Source organism: Danio rerio, chromosome 9, assembly GCF_052040795.2.
Source record: "Danio rerio strain M-AB ecotype USA chromosome 9, GRCz13ab, whole genome shotgun sequence".
In the NCBI taxonomy this organism is placed as follows: domain Eukaryota; kingdom Metazoa; phylum Chordata; class Actinopteri; order Cypriniformes; family Danionidae; genus Danio; species Danio rerio.
In genome coordinates, this window is record NC_141029.1 from 29,837,145 (window position 1) to 29,855,997 (window position 18,853).

The window sequence follows — 18,853 nt, forward strand, 5'->3', positions numbered from 1 at the left end:
TGGTGCACTCATTACATCATGTACTGCAAAAAAGTCTAATCAAATTAGAGGACAAGGACTGAAATTAATTTATAGGACTCCTAAAATACCTTTTGTATTAACTATGAGTTTACCTTAGGTTAAGGAAAAAAAAGCAATGACCTTTGATAAAACAGGACATATGAGATTAATGCTGTCTAGATCAAATCAATGTCACCACGCACCGTTCTCTCTCCACAGCCATTTAATTTACCCTTGGTCTGTTTTCTTCTCTTTCATTTAGAGGACAGCATGTGGGAGATTAAGAGAGAGGTTCATTTTTAACTCAAACTGATACTGTAATTCACAAGAACAAACATAAAAAGGTACGTTTGTTCAGACTTGACACAAGACATGAAGAGAATGTTTTAAATCAGAGACTGAAATAAAATCTCATCAGTTCTGCAGAGCTGTGCTCTTCTCAGAGACAGAGAAATTGCTCTGTCCCTCTGAAAAGGTGCATTATGCATGGCTTATTTTTTTTCATGTGTCTACCTGGTTTGAAATGTCATTTGCACCTGTATTGAAAAGCCCAAATTCAAGATATTTTAACAGAAAGTCTTTTTCAAAGTCTTTTTTAACACATGAAGAGGTTGCAGATCATTCTCAATACTCATTCATTCATTTTCCTTCAGTTTAGTATCTTATTTTATCAGGGGTCACCACAGCGGAATGAACCGCCAACTATTTCAGCATATGTTTTACACAGCAGATGCCCTTCCAGCCAAAACCCAGTACTGGAAAACACCCATACACACTCAATCCTACACTACAGCCAATATATTTTACACAATTCACTTATAGAGCATGTCTTTAGACTGTGAAGAAAACTGGAGCACTCGGAGGAAACCCCCGCTAACATGGGGAGAACAGACAAACTCTGCATAGAAATGCCAACTGGCCCAGATGGAACTCGAACCAGCAATCTTCTTGCTCTGAGGCGATAGTGCTACTAACCACTGAGCCACTGGGTCACCCCTTCATTCTCAATGTAAAGAACTTACTTAATAATGATCCTTGTGTATGTGACACTGTGAAAATACGTTTTTGACATGTGAAAACAAATAAAATGTTTCCAATTTAGGCTAAAAAAAACAAGGCTAGTATCTGTTAGACAGATAGCACTTAACTAATGTGTTAGCTGCCACACTTCACAGTACTTTTTTTTCTCTATAATTGTTGATTTTCATTTCATTAAAATTATGTGGCTTAATAAAAAATTGTTTGGAGACAAATCTATATAACTTTGATGCTCAGTTCAATATTAGCTTACAAAGCATCTCTTGATACAGTTATGATGATAGCTTGTAAATATGAGACTCACCAATGTCCCATGAACCAGGGCTGTTGTTCTCTATCTCGCTGCGGCCAATGATGTACCAGACACAGGCCATCCAATGTGCCAGCAAGGCAAACATGGACATGAGTAATGTGAGCACCACTGCACTGTATTGGGAGTAGCGCTCCAGCTTTTGTAGCAAGCGAAGAAGCCGTAACAATCGAACCGTCTTCAGCAGATGAACCCCAAAGTACTAAACAGAGATTGAATATATAAAAAAGAAAACATAAAATAAATAAGAATTTAAAATGACCATGCCAACAGTATATGAAATGTGTTGTACCACAAAGCTCTTTGAAAGGCCCGATAAAATTGCTTTAAAAAGCAAAACTAATATATACACTACCTGACAAAAGTCTTGTTGCCTATGCAAGTTTTAGAAACAGCAAATAATAACTTGACTTCTAGCTGATTATTTGGTATCAGAAGTGGCTTATATGAAAGGCAAAGCCCTCTAGATTACGCTTATTTTACCAAAATAAAATATGATCATGCCTATTTTTTAATTATTTATAATTAGGACACAAAGTTCTAACTTTGCTTAGACAAAAGTCTTGTAACTTAACAGGAGTAATGTACAGTATAGAATACAAATGTCTTGATACCTCAGGCTGTTGATTTTGCCATCCATAGTGCAGATCTCTCACATGCCCCCTTACATATGTAACCCCAAACCATGTTTTTCCTTCACCAAACTTGACTGATTTCTGTGAAAATATTGGTTCCATGCGGGTTCTTGTATGTCTTCTGCTGTATTTGTGATGATTGGGATGCAGTTGTTGATTCATCAGAGAAATCTACCTTCTGCCACTTTTCCAAATGATCAACTAGTAGTCAAGTTATAATTTGTTGCTCTTACAACGGGGATCCACATCATGACTTTTGCCAGGTAGTACAGGTACTAAAGACGGATCAGTTGGCACAAAAGTAACCAAAAAATAAGTTGATTAAACACTTACCACACTGACATTGAAGGCATACAACAGGTCAAATGGCAGCGCAGCAATCAGGTCCACAAAGAGCCAGGTGGTGACGTAATGCACACATATAGAGCGAGCATCATACACCACCTGGCCTGATGTGCTCACAAATGTGGTGCGGAAGTTTAGTACAATATCTGTAACAAAGAAATAAGAAAAAAGACACTGATATTCAGTAATTATAGCAAAGAAAACTGTATTTGACTTAATATATGATTCAAATGTTCAGTTTGGGCTGAGATCTAGTGGCTATAATGCTATTCAATGAAAGTTGTAACAACAGCAATATAATTTAAATGATAAGTTCAGATTAGTAAAGGATTTTGGACACCTTTCAAACCAACACAGCTAAAAGCAATGTTTTATGTTGGAGATTTTTCTTTTTTTATGCAAATGTTTTAATGATCTAGAATTGCTTTGCATTATGAATCTGTGTAATGAACAGAAAACGATTCTGTCATTAAACACTAACAGCTTTTATGCAGTGCTAAAAAGCTTAATTGCACATAGCAGGCTTGTAAAATAATGGTAATGTTTTGAAAATTTGATGTTTTCTCTAATGGATATTTTTATATGAATATCTACTGTATATTTATATACAGTATAAACTGCTACAGATAGAAATCTAACTTAGTAAATCAGTTTAACAGTGGGTCTTCAGAGTTATATCAGAAATCAACAGCAATGTCCTTCAGAATCTCTTCATTTTGCTTTCAAGTTTCTAAGAAATGCTTTAGAATTGCTACAGTAGGTGTGTTTTTTATGATGTTGGCTTAGCAACATCTAGAACTTTTTACAATCTCTGAGTAACTAAAAGATGTCTGGCAATATGACACAAAACACTGACTCAGAAATATGAGTGCAAACCTGAACAATAACAGATTTGTTTGGCATCTGGGCGATTTAATAACACAATATGGTTTTAAAAAACATTTTAATGATGGTAATGATTGTACAAAAAGACTAGGACTGTAGTTTGTTCATTACCTAACATGAAAAGAATTTCCACCAGAATGTCGCTCACACTCGGTGGACTTCTAGGGGTTGATGCTTCATCTCGCCCTCCAACGACGGTGAAACAGACATTGTAGGGCACAGTAACTGCTACATAAAAGGTTGCTAACAGGATGAGCCAATCCCAGCCTGCTTTGAAGGTGCCGTAATGGAGAAGAATGAAACGGCTTTTCTGAATGGCTGCCACTTTGTACTCTGGTATGGGCGGCTTCTCGCCAAACATGTTCTAAATCAAAAACAATGTTCAGAAATGATTAATTGGATTTTAGTTGCATCTATAATTCGACATTTTGACAGAAACTGTGTTATGTGTGCTGCTTAGTCATGACGAATGAACTAATCCAAGTATTTTGTAAAGAAGAAGCAATAATTGGCCTGAAATGTCACATGGATTCTTCCCTTAGAACTGAATACAGCATTGCTATCTATTGATTGTATCTTTACAAGGGCATTTGGTTACATTAATTTTGATGGTCTTCTTTATAGATTTTGTTTTTGTACAGATAATATTCAAAAAGGTCTGTTAGGATGCTGGGTTTCATATTAAAATTATCTTTGATTTTATAGTGCTACTATTGTGCTGAAGAGTAGAGCCTTTATTTAAGTCAAGGATGGGCCAAAGAACATTGATGTTATGCTAAATGTTGCTACATTTTATAGCTGTTAAATCAATGATGTCTATTTGGCAGCTACTTTGATTTTTGCATGTGTGCTACTAATGAATAAATTAAGTTAATTGATAATTTAGTTAGGGTTAGGAATCATTTAATTTATATTAGTAGACTGTGTTTGACAAGGGTTTGTAGATTAATAAATGTAAATAACAAAAACATGCATATTGCTGCCCAATAAATGCCCCTCATTAAATGTCCCAACACTCTTTTGTCAGTCTAACACATTTTTATTTTGGTAACATTTTAGTTTAGGTCACAACTCTCAATCTCAATATTAACAAATCATAACCAAGCATTACTAAATAGTAAAAAATACTGGATTTCAATGCATTTGTGTTGGAACAAAATTAAGGAGTTAAGTTAACTTATTAGTTTTTACAAATGTATGTAGATTGAACATAAAACAATGAAGTTGTTCCCAAAAAAAAAAAAAAAAACAAGAATTGTGTTGTTTCAGCTCAATTTAAATACATACAGTAATTTGAACAAACAGCAAATGTCAAATTTTGAATTCAGTATATTAAACTAGTAAATAACTGTTTATTAATTGTATAGTATAATTTGGGTTTGGGTTTTGGGTAGGATTAGGGATGTAGAATAAGATCATACTTTATAACTACTAATGAAAAGATAGGATCTTAATAATAATAGCCAGTAATTAATAGAATAAATTGTAACCTAAACTAAAGTGTTACCGTCATTTTTAATAAAGCATTGAGATAAATGTCTAAGTACATCCGATCATCAAGTACTCAAATAATTCCAATTTGCAAAGTTTAGTTACCAACAGACAACCTACAGATAAACAAATTATGTTATTGATAGTAAGTTGTTTCAACTGAAAAATCATTAACTACTTTGCTTGCTTTATAGGCAATTCATTTCCACAGGTTTTCTAAGTTAACTCAACCTATCATATTTTTCAAGTGTATAGTAACTATATACCTTTATTGCATTACTGGTTAATTGGTTAGTTTAATAAGTTAGTTATAGTCAACAGAATGGCAAAACAAAGCATTAGGAATGACGAGTTGACATACTTTTTAAGTTATACTAAAAACAATGTTGGGTTGTAAATTATGGACAAACTTAACCCAAAAGTATCATTTCAAAAACAACCATGGTTGGGTTTGTCTATATTTTATCCACATTGATGTGGAAATCCAAGCATCTTTTAAAAAGTACTCAATATAATGTCCATGTTCAATATAATGAACCATCAAAATGCTAGAGATCATTTATTGTTTTATACACAGTAATATTTCTTAAACTAATCTTAGATTTATATAAAATCATAGAGCATTTACTGGAAAACATGTTGCTTATAGCAAAAGAACTGTTTAAGTGTTTCTTACATTATTGATCTTGAGTTTGCTCTTGTCTTGTTTCTGCAAGTGTCCAGACAGCTGGTAAAGCACAGCTCTACTGCGCCGCCGGTTGGCATTGAAGCCCGGTGGCCGTGTGACCTTGTGCACCTCCAACCCAGTCTCCTCGTCTGCACAGAGCACATCCATAAATCATGTTAGTTCATTTCATTTTTCATTTCTAAGTTGTTTTACCCAACAAAATACCACACAAATAACATTAAGTTAGCCCATTCCCAATAAACCAAAAAAAGTAACTTTCTGTAAATCAGTAGAACATGAATGCAAATTTGCAGGATTTCTACACTGAGATTATTAGAAATGTCTCGTGCATAAACCTCTGAACAAACACAACTTGACACTGAAATCATGATTACATTTACCCATTAGCACATGCTGCCTGCTCAATACAAATTACATTTGCATTCATTAGTTTATCAAGGGTCTGTAAATATGACAGAAGAGAATTGCATCCAGTGAAAGAACAGCAGAACAATTGAACAATTGTGCGCACAGCTAGATTACACTGTGGGAAATAAACAGCCAAATTTATAATAGACAATTAAAGCCTTTGGAAGCTCTTAAAAAGGAAAAAGATGCTAATTCTGATTGTAATTCAATGGTATTCTCTGTTTGTGCTTGTTCTCCTTCTCTCTATGAAGGCTATTAGTCTCTCATTATGCAACCAAGGCTCATTATTGATACGTACCACTGTATACATATCTGGAGAGTACAAATTACACCCCAGGAGGTAAGTTTTTTTGTTGCAGTTTACCACCAGAGGCTGCTGCGTCCGCTTTTGCAGATCTCAAATTTTTCTCACAAGTGCCATTTGCACGTGCTGTTTTTGTGTAAATCCACTAGAGGCCGCTGTCAAATGACTGACTGACTGACTGATCCCCCTCACCCACCCCTTTCCTTAAACCAAAACAATAGTGTTTTCAAAAGCCCAGATTAACCCACCCACCCATCCCCTTCCATAAACCCAACCAACAGTGTTATATAAGGCAATGCAGAAAAAGAAAAGCCCTCTGAGCTTTTTTCCTATGTTTTCAGATTTTACCACGTTTCACCCATTTATTTACTTGTTTATTTTATTTTATTTTTTAAATTGTCGCTGTCGGACTAAACTTCTCTCTGCGTCTCAAGTCCACCAACGTACTTGGCAAGCTACTGGGCAAACTTTTATCACGGAATAGCCGTCCACACAGAGGTAAGTGGTCAGTACCTTCAACTGCCCCCGGAGTGTTTGTTTCTCAAGACGAAATGTAGTCATACGTAGCTCTGGCTACAAAATTTGCACTCTCCAGAAATGTATAAGTGGGTACATTTTTACAATGAGCCTGTGTTGCCATTATATCTACAGCACCAGGAATGTTCAGACAGTGAGAGGGGGCCTAATTTTGATGCATAATGACCAGCATTTGATTTAAAGCAATAGTTAACCACTCAAATAATTTATTTTATTCAATTTACTATACCTACATAAATTTCTTTTATAAAATCCCAAGATCTAAAGGAAAATTTCCAACAATTTTCAGAAATTAATTGTGTACAATGCAACATTTTTGTTTTGCATTGTAATTTAATAATATTATAAATACTACTAAAACTGATCATTTAATTATTCCTTAAAAAGATGACCAAAAATGAAAATTTACTCAATATTTATTTACACTCCCTCAAGTGGTTCACTCAAAAAAAAAAAATTTTTTTTTTGGCTCGTTCAAACTACTTAATTAAAATGAGGTGAACCAACACAATTCTTGATAATTCATTGGGACAACTTAATTGTTGTATGCTCAATCCATATAAATTTGTTAAAAGTGTTAAGTTAACTTACTTAATTTGTGTTGGGACAACATGAATAAATTGTGTGGAACATTGCATTTCTTACCCGTTTACATTTCCTTCTATTGTTAAACACAAAAGAAGACTCTCTGGGAAATGTTATAAACTAAACTGAAACTGATTTAAACAAAAAAATTAAATGTAGCAATGTTCAACTTAATTTGTTTGTTTAAATTAAACCCAAATTAATTCTTTACAACTACTTTACATGCATATTTTTTTGTAAATCCAAGCAATCATCTTTGAATATTTTTTCTTTCAGTGTGGTAACCTGTGACATCCATAGTAGGAAAAACAAATACTACGAAAGTCAATGGTTACATGTTTCCTACATTATTTAAAATTTATATTTTTTGTACAACAGAAGAATTAAACTCAAACAGGTTTGCAAGAGTGAGGGCTTGGTTGTAAAAAAACGAGAGAATTTTCAGTTTTGGGTGACCTGTCTCTTAAAAATTACTTATTTAATGTTATATCGTTCCACTGTATTGTTTTTTTTTACTACCTTTTATAACTGCTGAAACGTACACTCTGGTTTCATCTTCATTATCTGATAATGTACAGTTGAAATCAGAGTTATTGAACCCCCTTTGATTTTTTTTTTCTTTTTTAAATATTTCCCAAATGATGTCTAACAGAACAAGAATATTTTCACAGTATGTCTGATAATATTTTTTCTTCTGGAGAAAGTCTTATTTGTTTCATTTTGGCTAGAATAAAAACAGTTTTTAATAAAAAAAAATTAAGGACAAAATTATTAGCCCCATTAAGCTATATATTTTTTCGATAGCCTACAGGCTAATAATTCAGGGGATTTATTCAGGGAAATTCTGGCTTCAACTGTAGGTGTTGCAGCTAATATTAATTTATATTGACATCTGACAAGGTTGTTTTTTAACTAATGAGAGATTTCACCAGCTGTCTGGGCTTTCTATTTATATTTGAATCTCACTTTCTTCATGTATTCAACACTTTTTCCCAGTGTCATTTCATTTTTATGTAAGATAATGTGTTTGGCTTTTTTCAACCATGGCTCTTGGTGACACATAAATGCAAGTCAAACATATAAAAACATATGCAAGCAAAACTAAATTAATACCCATCACTCCTAATGATATATTGAGGCTATATGATTATATCTAATAACATTATTTACAACATTATTACTCATGAACCCAGACTACCATGGATGAGATGAGGAGGACTGTTTGCAGAGGCTGTGAATTAAAGGTTATAATGCTGTAAAAATATGTTCAGAATCATATTGCCAGGAGCTATGAGTATATGTTTTTTTGATTCTCAAAGTGGCCATTGATGTTGACATTTTATGAATCACCAAGGAAGAAATAAGTCACCTACATCTTGGATAACCTGAGGGTGAGTAAATAAATGTTCCTTTTTAGGTGAACTATGCCTTTTATGAAAATTAAATACGGGAAACCATGACAGAAAATGCCCTTTCTTTTCATTTCCGAACTAGCATGTTAATTCCCATCAGCTGAAGTGTTGATTTTAATTGAAGTCTTCAGTTTACAACATTAATTTGAAGAGAGCCATCTGTCAACTTCTTGCATCTTAATGTCTAACAAACCTACCAATTTACTTCAACTTACATCCAAATCCCAATTCCATCCCTCTATATTACATTTACTGGCTTTTGTCCCTTCATTACATAACTCCAACCACGCTTTATTTGGCTTAAACAGCATAATTAGGAAGGCAACTCTCGCTCTATCTTAACCGATTCCAAATATCCACTTTTAATGAGTTGACATCATTGACCAGCTATAAATTATTCCTAGTCCAATGTTCATCCCTCAGCCAAATGAACAGTACCATGCATTGGCTGGAGCTCAGGCCACTAAAGGGAGCTTTACACCTCTGTGCCAAGCTTTTCTCATCTCTCTGTTTATCAGTCTACCGTTCTCTATCTCTCTGGGGAAGAGAAGTGTCAGGATTACTGTAACAGCGAGCACCGCAGGAGATGCTGCTGGCCTGTATATCGAAGCATCCGAAAAATCAGGATTCTGGAGCCAAGAACGAGAGAGAAAGAGAAAAAGAGCTTGCGAAGTATGACATTCACAGCACAGGTGTTGGAGGTGTATGTGCGCATATGAATATTAGTGGAATTAAGCCGAGATAGGCATAATCATCTTGTAATACGCTTTGTAGAGCATCCCGTACGAGGCTGAAAGTGGTGCTGTGTGCATAAAAGGATAATTTACCCTTTTGAAGTCATTCTCTCTTTGTTATTGAGCACTTTGCTTCTGTACTTTTACTGTTTACACACAGAGGCTTTTTACACATTATGACTTTCTCGCTTTTCTCTCTTTTCCTCATTGTTTTCTTTGTTCTACACAAAACAGTACAATTGTGTTCGCATTGTGCATTTTGAAAGGTTGGCCTCATTACAGAAGGTATCCGAGAGACTGGGTCAACAAGCAAATGCTGTGTGTTGGTTTTGAGCTCTTGAAACCACCTGTGCTGTACATTAAAGCTTTAATGAGGAACTAGGAGGTAAAATACAATTGTTTTTTTTTTATTTTTATAATAGCTGTTCACTGTTATAGTTTTTAATTAGTGAATATAAGCATCACAGCAAAGTATAATATTTATTTTAAGTTTTTATTTCACAATATTGTTTAAAAATTTTACAATTAAAATGTAAATTTAATTGGACATTATTCACTTGAACTCATCTTTATTTCTATAGTCTTTTTTTTATCAGACAACACATAAAAATACCATGCACTATTATAATATAATACTCCAACAAAAAGTACTGTTAAACTGTTATCAACATCTCATTTTGAAAGTCATGTTAATTTAATATAACATGTCAGTATTAATATGTATTAAGCCAGTGTGTAAACTATTAAATTAAAGTAATTTAAAGTAAATTCACCTAAAATTGACAGTTTCAAGAAAACAAGTATGGTTAATATATTAAACAATAAGTCTGTAAAATAAACTATTAAAAGTGCTGATAATTACCAGTATATGATTTTAAGTGTTGTATTGTTGTCTTTCATGTTGTATTTTAGCTTTAATGCGCTTTTTAAATGAATAAATAAAAAATAAAGCAGCTGCTTGCCATTGCCACAGCAATAAGATTTAATGGACTGTCGACCGCTTTCACTCCAGAATGGCGGAATCACTGGGTGCTGCTGTTGCATAGGGACGTTCTATTGAGTGTCGTTTCTTGGTGATTCTAAACTTTTTGACTGTATTGAGTTGCTCACCTCTTTCTGGGCTCTGCTCTTCATCTTGGTCTTTCTTGTTGTCTGTAATGTCCTTGTGTGACACTAGAAAGAGCACCACCTCTCCCTTCTCATTCTTAATGGGCACGATATCCAGAAGACACCAGAACTGAGTTCCTGCCACAACACAACACAGCATCTGAGAGTTAACATTCAACATGAACATTCAATATTGACACACATTTATTGACAGGCATTTACAGGTAGACCAGACTGCTTATTTCTCTTAGTTTAAATCAGATTTAGTTTTGTCAGTGGTTGTCTCAGTTGGCTGTAATGGCTTCATTTCCCATAAGACTCACTGTGTACCTTGAGTAAATGTAGAAATACAGAAAAAAAAAACATTTTTACACTTCTTAGACTTGCTAAATATCAAAGGCAGCACAGAAGGACAAATCAAAGTCACTGTCATTTACTGTCAGTGCTTTACTCTGCTGTCTGATAGGAGCACATCATACAAATACATTAGATAATAGCAAGCAAATAAAGAAAATTGATAAAGAAAACTACTCAACAAAGGACACCAACGAGTGGATTTTGTTGTTATGCTCAGCTCTGAGTTTCACGGTTAGGGTTAACACTACAATAGTCAATATGAAGGTCAAATAAATACGTTTAAAACATGCTAAACAATGGTGCATATTGAAAAAAAAAATCCTAAGTATAAACTGTACATTAGAGTTGCACAATATATCGCTTCAGCATTAAAATCACAATGTGCGCATCCACATATTGAGTGTAAATTATACACCAGGAGCTACAGAATTGTATTTAATTACTGTATTTATATGGAATTTATACAATTTATGCAAAATAGATAAATAAATAAATATAAATAAATAAATATATTTAGTTTCTTGTTTCTAATCCAAATGTCTACATTTCAAAGTGAAAACAAGATTGTTTGATTTATCCCAGCAGCAAATAACTTAGCTTGTTTTAAAGGGCACCAATTTCAGCCCTTTTTCAAGATGTATAATAAGCTTTTGGTGTCTCCAGTAAAGTTTCACGTCAACATACTCATCGGATAATTTATTATAGCCTCCAGAATCTGCCTATTTTGTTGTATACTGTAGCTGTTTTTGTATCCTGTGGCTTTAAATCCAACTGAGCTGCTTCTCCCCGCCCACCGGTCCCACATGCATGTCTGCTTCTCATTCATGCATTACATCAGATAAACAGCAGTCAGTAACAGAGCCAGACCCGGATGAAGCTGAAATACAGCTTATTAGTCAAAAATACCCATTAAGTTTATTGTGTGTATTTGTGGTGGAGCTTATTCAAGCCTTTCTGAAAGGATGAATCTCACACAAATGCAGTTTGCATTACACACACACACGCACGCACGCACGCACACGTACACACGTACACACGCACACACACACACACACACACACACACACACACACACACACACACACACACACACACATAAACAGATATATTAGCATTTACTGACATGACGCAGCTGTGGTGATTATAGCTGTTAAGAATTACACTGCAATTTTACTATCTTTATTACAAACAATGCAATGTTTTTAAACTTGTAAATCACAGAGAGTTGTAACACATATTTTAATCCCAGTTCATTTGCAAAACAATGTTCTGTCGACGTGTGTACATGTTATTATAGAAACATTGCATCAATTAATCAATTTGCTGGGTGAAAACCACATTACTACGTCAAGTTGTGGTGGACCTCAAAATCACTGGGATTTGGGTATTTTAACATCAGGAAATTTTAAAAAAGAGACTTGTTGGGTTACAGACAGTTCTGTCCAAACAGCTTACAAAAGTACATTTTCATCATAGGTGCCCTTTAAGGAAGAACTCCTTATTTTGACTGACTCCTTCTGAAGGTGAAAACAAAACAATATTTGACTTGCTCCAAGAATGTTTTATATTTTAACGAGACAAAGCAACATATGAAAAGTATGTTTTTGCATTTTTCAATTTCTGTACCTGAATACTGTTAGACTCCACAGAAAACCGTGAAATGAGTTAATGTTGTGAGACTGTATTCATATCTAAATATTTATCACAGAAAAAAACATCATAGTATCAGATTATTCCAATATTGTGCAGCTCTACTGTACATTCTAGACATCATTTTAATGCATAAAGTATAATGTATATTTGATGATACTGCCAAATGTTTTTTTTTAAAGAGTTTTTGCTGTATTTTTACTTTTATAATAACAGGACAGTAGATATTGACAGGAGGTGAAGTTGTAAAGAGGTTTATTCAATTACTTAACGCTATTGGTACAGTCATACTGTCAAATGCTTACAAAATAAAAATAAAAATCCAACACATTTTTAAAAGTATGCATTAAACACAGACTTTTCTTTTTGAATGCAAAATTAAACTCTGCATTGTTCTGGCATTTCTCTTTCACCTGAAAAATCCAGTATTCATACATTAAAAGATGCAGTTTCACTTTTTGTGTTTGCATATGAAACAAAAACGCTTAAACAGTTAATGATATCTTCATAACATGTTCATATACAATTAAGCTTTTTATGCTGAGCGCTCTGATTTGTCTAAGCACTTGTTTTTCCGAGACATTAAATTTGGTCTAATTTTCTGCTTATGACTGTCAGTAACCCATGTGCTGCTTCTCTCTAAGTTTATAAATGTGTTTTTTGACAGGTGAGCAGAACACGTCATGACTGCTGAGCGCAGAATTCCCTCTTGTGTGGTGTGTGTGCATATGCACGTCTGCCGCAGGTTCTCCAACATTGTTCTGCAGCTGCTCAACATTATGCCGCAGCATCATGCCATGCCTCATTAAATCGAGATGGAGGGAAATGGAAAGAAAGGGGTAGAAATGCTTGGTTGGAGGTTGGAGTCCCTAATGATACACATTGGTGTGTCTGCATGTGTGTGTGTGTGTGCATTTGTGTGTGTGTGTTTGTGTGTAAATCACCAAGACCTTTCATTAAGCACAGCTTGAGTCAAGAGAAGTAAATTTCAATAAAAAAAAGCCAGAGACCATACACCGTATAATGCAATGAGCAATATATTCAAAACAAACTACTTAATGCCGAAAGCAGCAATATGCAAAGCTATGAATAAAGCATGTGCTGCTGACAATAGCTAAATACGATAAATTGATTTGTTCCACACGTGATGAACAGCTGAAATCAACTGCTGTTTGAATGATTAATCAGATGCTAGTTTCACTGCACAATGAATGCGATGATAATTATTGGCCTAAAAGGTCAGATGCAACTCCTGAACCTCATAACAGCTCTTCAATGAATTAAATAAACTTCCATTGTACGCCAAACCAACAGTGTGCATTAATTTTTTTAAGAGAATTAAAATAAAAACACAAAAAGTAGAATTTTAAAAATAAATTACAATAAATACAATTACATTAAATGGACGACATTTAAAATTATAAAAAATAATAGTAAAAATATAAAATATAAGTAAAAAAAAATGTAAACAATACAATTACATTAAATGGACGACATTTATATTCTAGCTTTATATATAGACTAGAAAACAAGATGTTAAGGATAAACTTGTTTAAAAAATTATCTATGTATGTTTGGTAGTCATAATGCACTTACTTATGCATGTAACTAGTAAATGCATTGTATGAAGTGTTACTCACAGGTCCTGAAAAGTGGACCAAAGCAAATATATTTCGATCAATCAACCCCATAACCACCCCCTCCCCACCACCCCACAAAGTCATAAGCCCCACCCTCTTCCGTTAACCAACCAAAAAACAAGTAAAACTTACACTTTAGTTCCCACTGACATGTTCAAATGTTTGTTTTTCTGAATATTTTGCTTTATTTTGTTATTTAATGGTACAAAATTGGGGTTTGGGATGACATAGAAAAAGTGTAAACAAACATAAACTATTCCTTTAGTAGCTCTCTAGCAATGCCCAGGACATTGCACTGATAAAAAAGAGGTTGTTCCCTTAAATCAAGCTGAATCAAATCACCCTTACCATTGCAACTTGCTTTATAGTACACTTGAGTTTCTCAATCCCGGTCCTTGAGCCCCACTGATCTGCATGAGTTGGATGTCTCTCTTATTTAACACACCTGATTTAGTTAACAGGCTCATTAGATGTTCTTGACAGGTCCCTAGCCAGTGTGCATTGTTCCCTAGTTCCTTCTCGCTCATTGCGCTCTACCTGAACACGTGAAACCTTTATTTCACTTCGAAACTTTCATTCATGTGTTTGCAACACAACACTGCCTGCAGCATCCTGCTAGAGAAACGTGAAATGTGACATAATATACCTCTGGAAATAAATATAAAATTACGTATCACACAGTAAAATGCCTTTTGAATGAAACATACAGTGTAGGCTTCCTTCAAACTGAAATGGCAGAATGACCCATGGAATAGGAAAAAACGTCCGACGCAAAAAAAAAAAAAAAAATCATACAAAATGTGCAGCGGGGTAGGGCGCAAGGACTGGCATTGACTTAATCTAAAATGTTTTTGGTTGTTTATTTGAAAATATTTAAACTTTTTTTCATTTCTTAACATAAATCATATTATGATTCTATATATTTTACTCTGTGTTTTAATGCTTCATAAAACGTTATATGTGACCCTGAAGCACAAAATAGCATATTAGTTGGATTAGCCAAAAATAGCCAAAATAAGGGTATACATATGATATATTATATGGGTCAAAATTGTAGATTTTTTCTTTAAAAAAAAATAAATTATATAAAAGGTCCCATGAAATTTAAATAAAACAATTTTAGATGTTAATTTTAGTCTATGAGTTTTGAGGACATCTATATGTTGGTGTGCTACAAAACAGTGATACAATCCGCATTTAGGAGATCTAAAATTAATATAAACATTTAAAGCTTGCAGTTTGTCACTTCCGTCTAAATGGATCAATGTTTTTTTTTTTCACATCACTTCATACTTCAGTTTCTCATTAAATCTTGACCAATCAAATGCTCTCTAACATGTCCCGCTCCCTTCAAGATGCTTCTCATTTGCTTTTTATTTGAACCAACCACTTTCACTGGCAGAACTGTAATAAAAACAAGACGCTATTGGTTACTTTTTGAAATGGGGAGGGGGGGTGCAATTCTAGGTCCCTCTTAATTTTTCAGTTGGAATATGTCAGATATTGAATAAAAATGCACATTTCAAAGTACTTCAGAGGACCTTTAAGTATAGATCATGTACCGTGAAGTTATTTTGAAAAAAATTTTGATTAGTAAAATGCATTCCTAAGAACATAATTTGGATATCTTTGAAGGCATATTTTTTAAGTATTTTGAACCTTCTTTCTTATTTTTCTTTATTTGGTACTGTTTTATTTGCTTAAATCAATGCGATCATCGCATGTGCATTTGACAGACTTGTGAGCTCTTCATCTTCCACAGGACTGACAGTGTCTCAATGCAACATGGCAGCTGAGCAACAGAGGGAGTTTACAGCAGTCTTGTAACTATGATCTTCTATTCCCTTTGAACCGTGTACAACCTAAAACTGAACCTGGAGGCCATGAGACGTGTTCAGTGAACGCCACAGCATTTAGAAGTCCTTTGACTTGGTGACAAACTGACAGGAGGCCTGTTGTGACTGATGCACACAGGCAGAATAACAGAGGAAGCATTCGGACTGCTGTTTAGACAATCCACAACCAGCCCTTACCAACTGGATAGAACACACAAATTGCCTATTCTCTTTGATATAACACAACAAACGGCTTCAGAGTATCTCTTACAAACCAGCCAAATGAATGAATCGGACTCTCTGAATTTAGGCATCAGGGGGGCAAATTCCCAATAATGCATGTGGCATGAATGCTAAATTGAAGTGAATCGTTTGAGAAATCGGTTTTCAACGCTGCTGTGTTCGCAAGAAAACATTTAGCTCTTAAGGTCTGCCAAATCCTTCCCAGGCTGATATGGTTTGACACAGAGGTCTAACTCTGTATGTTCGCAGTAATTCACAGTGGTCTCCTGGTACATGGATGAAATTGTGTTCTCTTGACTGCAGGTGGGTAAAAATGTGCATGGCATTAACTATCCAACACGCTGCGCTCTTTCTGTGTATCATGTTCAACATGGAACAAATCAAGGCCTCTGAAATCACTGTCATCTCTGAGCCGTTGTTTATCCCAGGCTGGTTTAAAGGCATATTGTGTTTTTTTTTGGGGAAATCAGTGAGGGAGAGAAAAGACTTGAATCATGATGTTATCATAATCTATGCTCAGCTGCTCCAGACACACGTTAAAGAAGGAGGCAGGATTTAAAGTCAATTTGTTCAAATGAATAGGCCGTCTGGACAGAAATGGTATTTGTTTGGTCGTCTGCTGTGAGGGTTGAGCTCATGATTGCTGCTGAAGTGAGCAATTGTAAATGTGTTTTCCTTTCAGTTTGCTTTATTACAAGCTCGGATTATATTTATTCAATTTGTGCATTCACTTTATTATCGATAAAAATTCTGAGACTTACATAATATTATCAAACTGTCTAATCGCTGATCAATAGTATATACTAAATGAATCTATACTAGAGATTGATTTGAGGTAGAATCATTTCATAACATGAGAAAAAAGAAAGGCACAATGTAGTAAATCAAAGTTTTTATGGCGAATTAGTCAAGATTTAACAACCGAAGAAACCAATCAGAAAAACTATTCCAGATGGAATGGATGTTTTGGATGGATGTACATAGCTTATGTCTTTTTTTGTATCTCTCCTTGTTTCACATCTCAGTGGTAATTCATTTTTTCCATGCCTGCAGCTATGTCTGCTTTATCACTCTAATCAATTCAGTACATAATTAATTTTTGATTAATTGATTTTAGAGTTTGCCTTATAAACAGTGTACCTGTAGTGATTTTAATTGCTTTTAATTGCATTGAAGTCTTTTTTAATTAGTCCCTTTCTTGCTTAAAAAGCAGGTGTCAAATTCAGGTTATGTAATAATAATAATAATAGGTATTATTATTATTATACCACATATAATAACAAAATAACAATAATAAAAAATATTATTCAGTTAAAAGTATATGTAAAAAATAATAAACAAGGAATTTAGTATTTCTTTAAAGATAAATAATAATTAATTAATTAATTAATTAATTCATTAATTGTTTTAGCTAGATACTGTATCTAGATCAATAGATATATAGAAAGATATATAGACAGATATACTGTATAGATAGATATACAGTCGAATATAGACATTATGTTATATATATATGCTAAAAAAAAAATAATGCAGCAGAGAAAGACGTTAACGAAAAAACTCCTACCTCCTTTTTTGTAGAAGACCAGTTCTGTCTTGAACTCCCTCCTCTCGTCCAGTGCACCCTGGATCTGTGCCATCAGCCTGTCACTGGTCTCCGGCCCATAGAGGAAATGACATGCACAGCTCTTCTGCATCAGCTCCGCACGGGCATAACCAGTGAGCTCACAGAAGCCATCAGAACAGTAAACGATGGGGTAGAGAGACTGGACTTGCGCGTTCCCCAACACAAAGTTACTGTCTGTGAGAGAAAAACAAAAACAAAGACAATGACATAAGAGTCTGCTCATGACAAATGAGTTCCAGTGTTCAATATATTCTACAAAAGCCCTGAATGAATGACTTTCTGACTTTACAGCAAAGTTTTAATATCTTTTGTTATTGCACACTCTTTAGAGGATCTTCAAGGGATTTTTAAAAGCTTTGTTTGATGGGGGATGTTATTTCAACTGAAATGGGAAGACAGGACAGCACTATTAAGTAGCCTCCCCCTTCGAAAACACTCAGTAGGGTTTCGTTTATATCACTCTGCCTAGTCAGAGAGCTAAAGTGCATCTGATTCATGACAGCCAGAGTCTATAATAACAAAGCTCAGTCTGTCTGACAATTTCTCCACTTTTAAATAAAGCATTCAGTGTAGAATTCAAATGGGCCAGATTGGTTCTATGGTCCTTGCTGACCTGTGTTATTGTTTAATAATATTGCTTAGCATTATTATTAGTAGGGCGACTCGGTGGTGCAATAGGTAGTGCTGTCGCCTCACAGCCAGAAGGTCGCTGGTTAGGGCTTCGGCTGGGTCAGTTGGCATTTCTGTGTGGAGTTTGCATATTCTCCCTGTGTTCACATGGGTTTCCTTCAGGTGCTCTGGTTTCCCCAACAGTCTAAAGACATGTGTTACAGGTGAATTGGGTAGGCTAAACTGTCTGTAGTATATGAGTGTGTATGGATGTTTCCCAGAGATGGGTTGCAGCTGGAAGGGCATCTGCTGTGTAAATCATTTGCTGGATAAGTTGGTGGTTCATTCCGCTGTGGCGACCTCAGATTAATAAAGGGACTAAGCAGAAAAGAAAATGAATGAATGAATTATTA

At 34.6% G+C, this 18,853-nt stretch overlaps 1 protein-coding gene across 12 annotated transcripts in view; it reads right to left on the bottom strand.

Moving 5' to 3' along the window:
* kcnh3 (potassium voltage-gated channel, subfamily H (eag-related), member 3) overlaps positions 1-18,853 on the bottom strand; it is a 202,250-nt gene that overhangs the window by 57,472 nt on the left and 125,925 nt on the right. For all 12 annotated transcript variants that reach the window (XR_015499468.1, XR_015499469.1, XR_015499465.1 and 9 more), the window contains exons 2-7: positions 17,772-18,005; positions 10,483-10,617; positions 5,381-5,520; positions 3,325-3,577; positions 2,317-2,474; positions 1,343-1,550 (exon numbers count right to left, since the gene is read on the bottom strand). Coding sequence is in view for 3 of the 12 variants with exons in the window: in XM_087267913.1 (XP_087124039.1) it covers positions 1,343-1,550; positions 2,317-2,474; positions 3,325-3,577; positions 5,381-5,520; positions 10,483-10,617; positions 17,772-18,005 (1,128 nt within the window). In the remaining 9 variants the exon portion in view is untranslated. The remainder of the gene's footprint in view (positions 1-1,342; positions 1,551-2,316; positions 2,475-3,324; positions 3,578-5,380; positions 5,521-10,482; positions 10,618-17,771; positions 18,006-18,853) is intronic.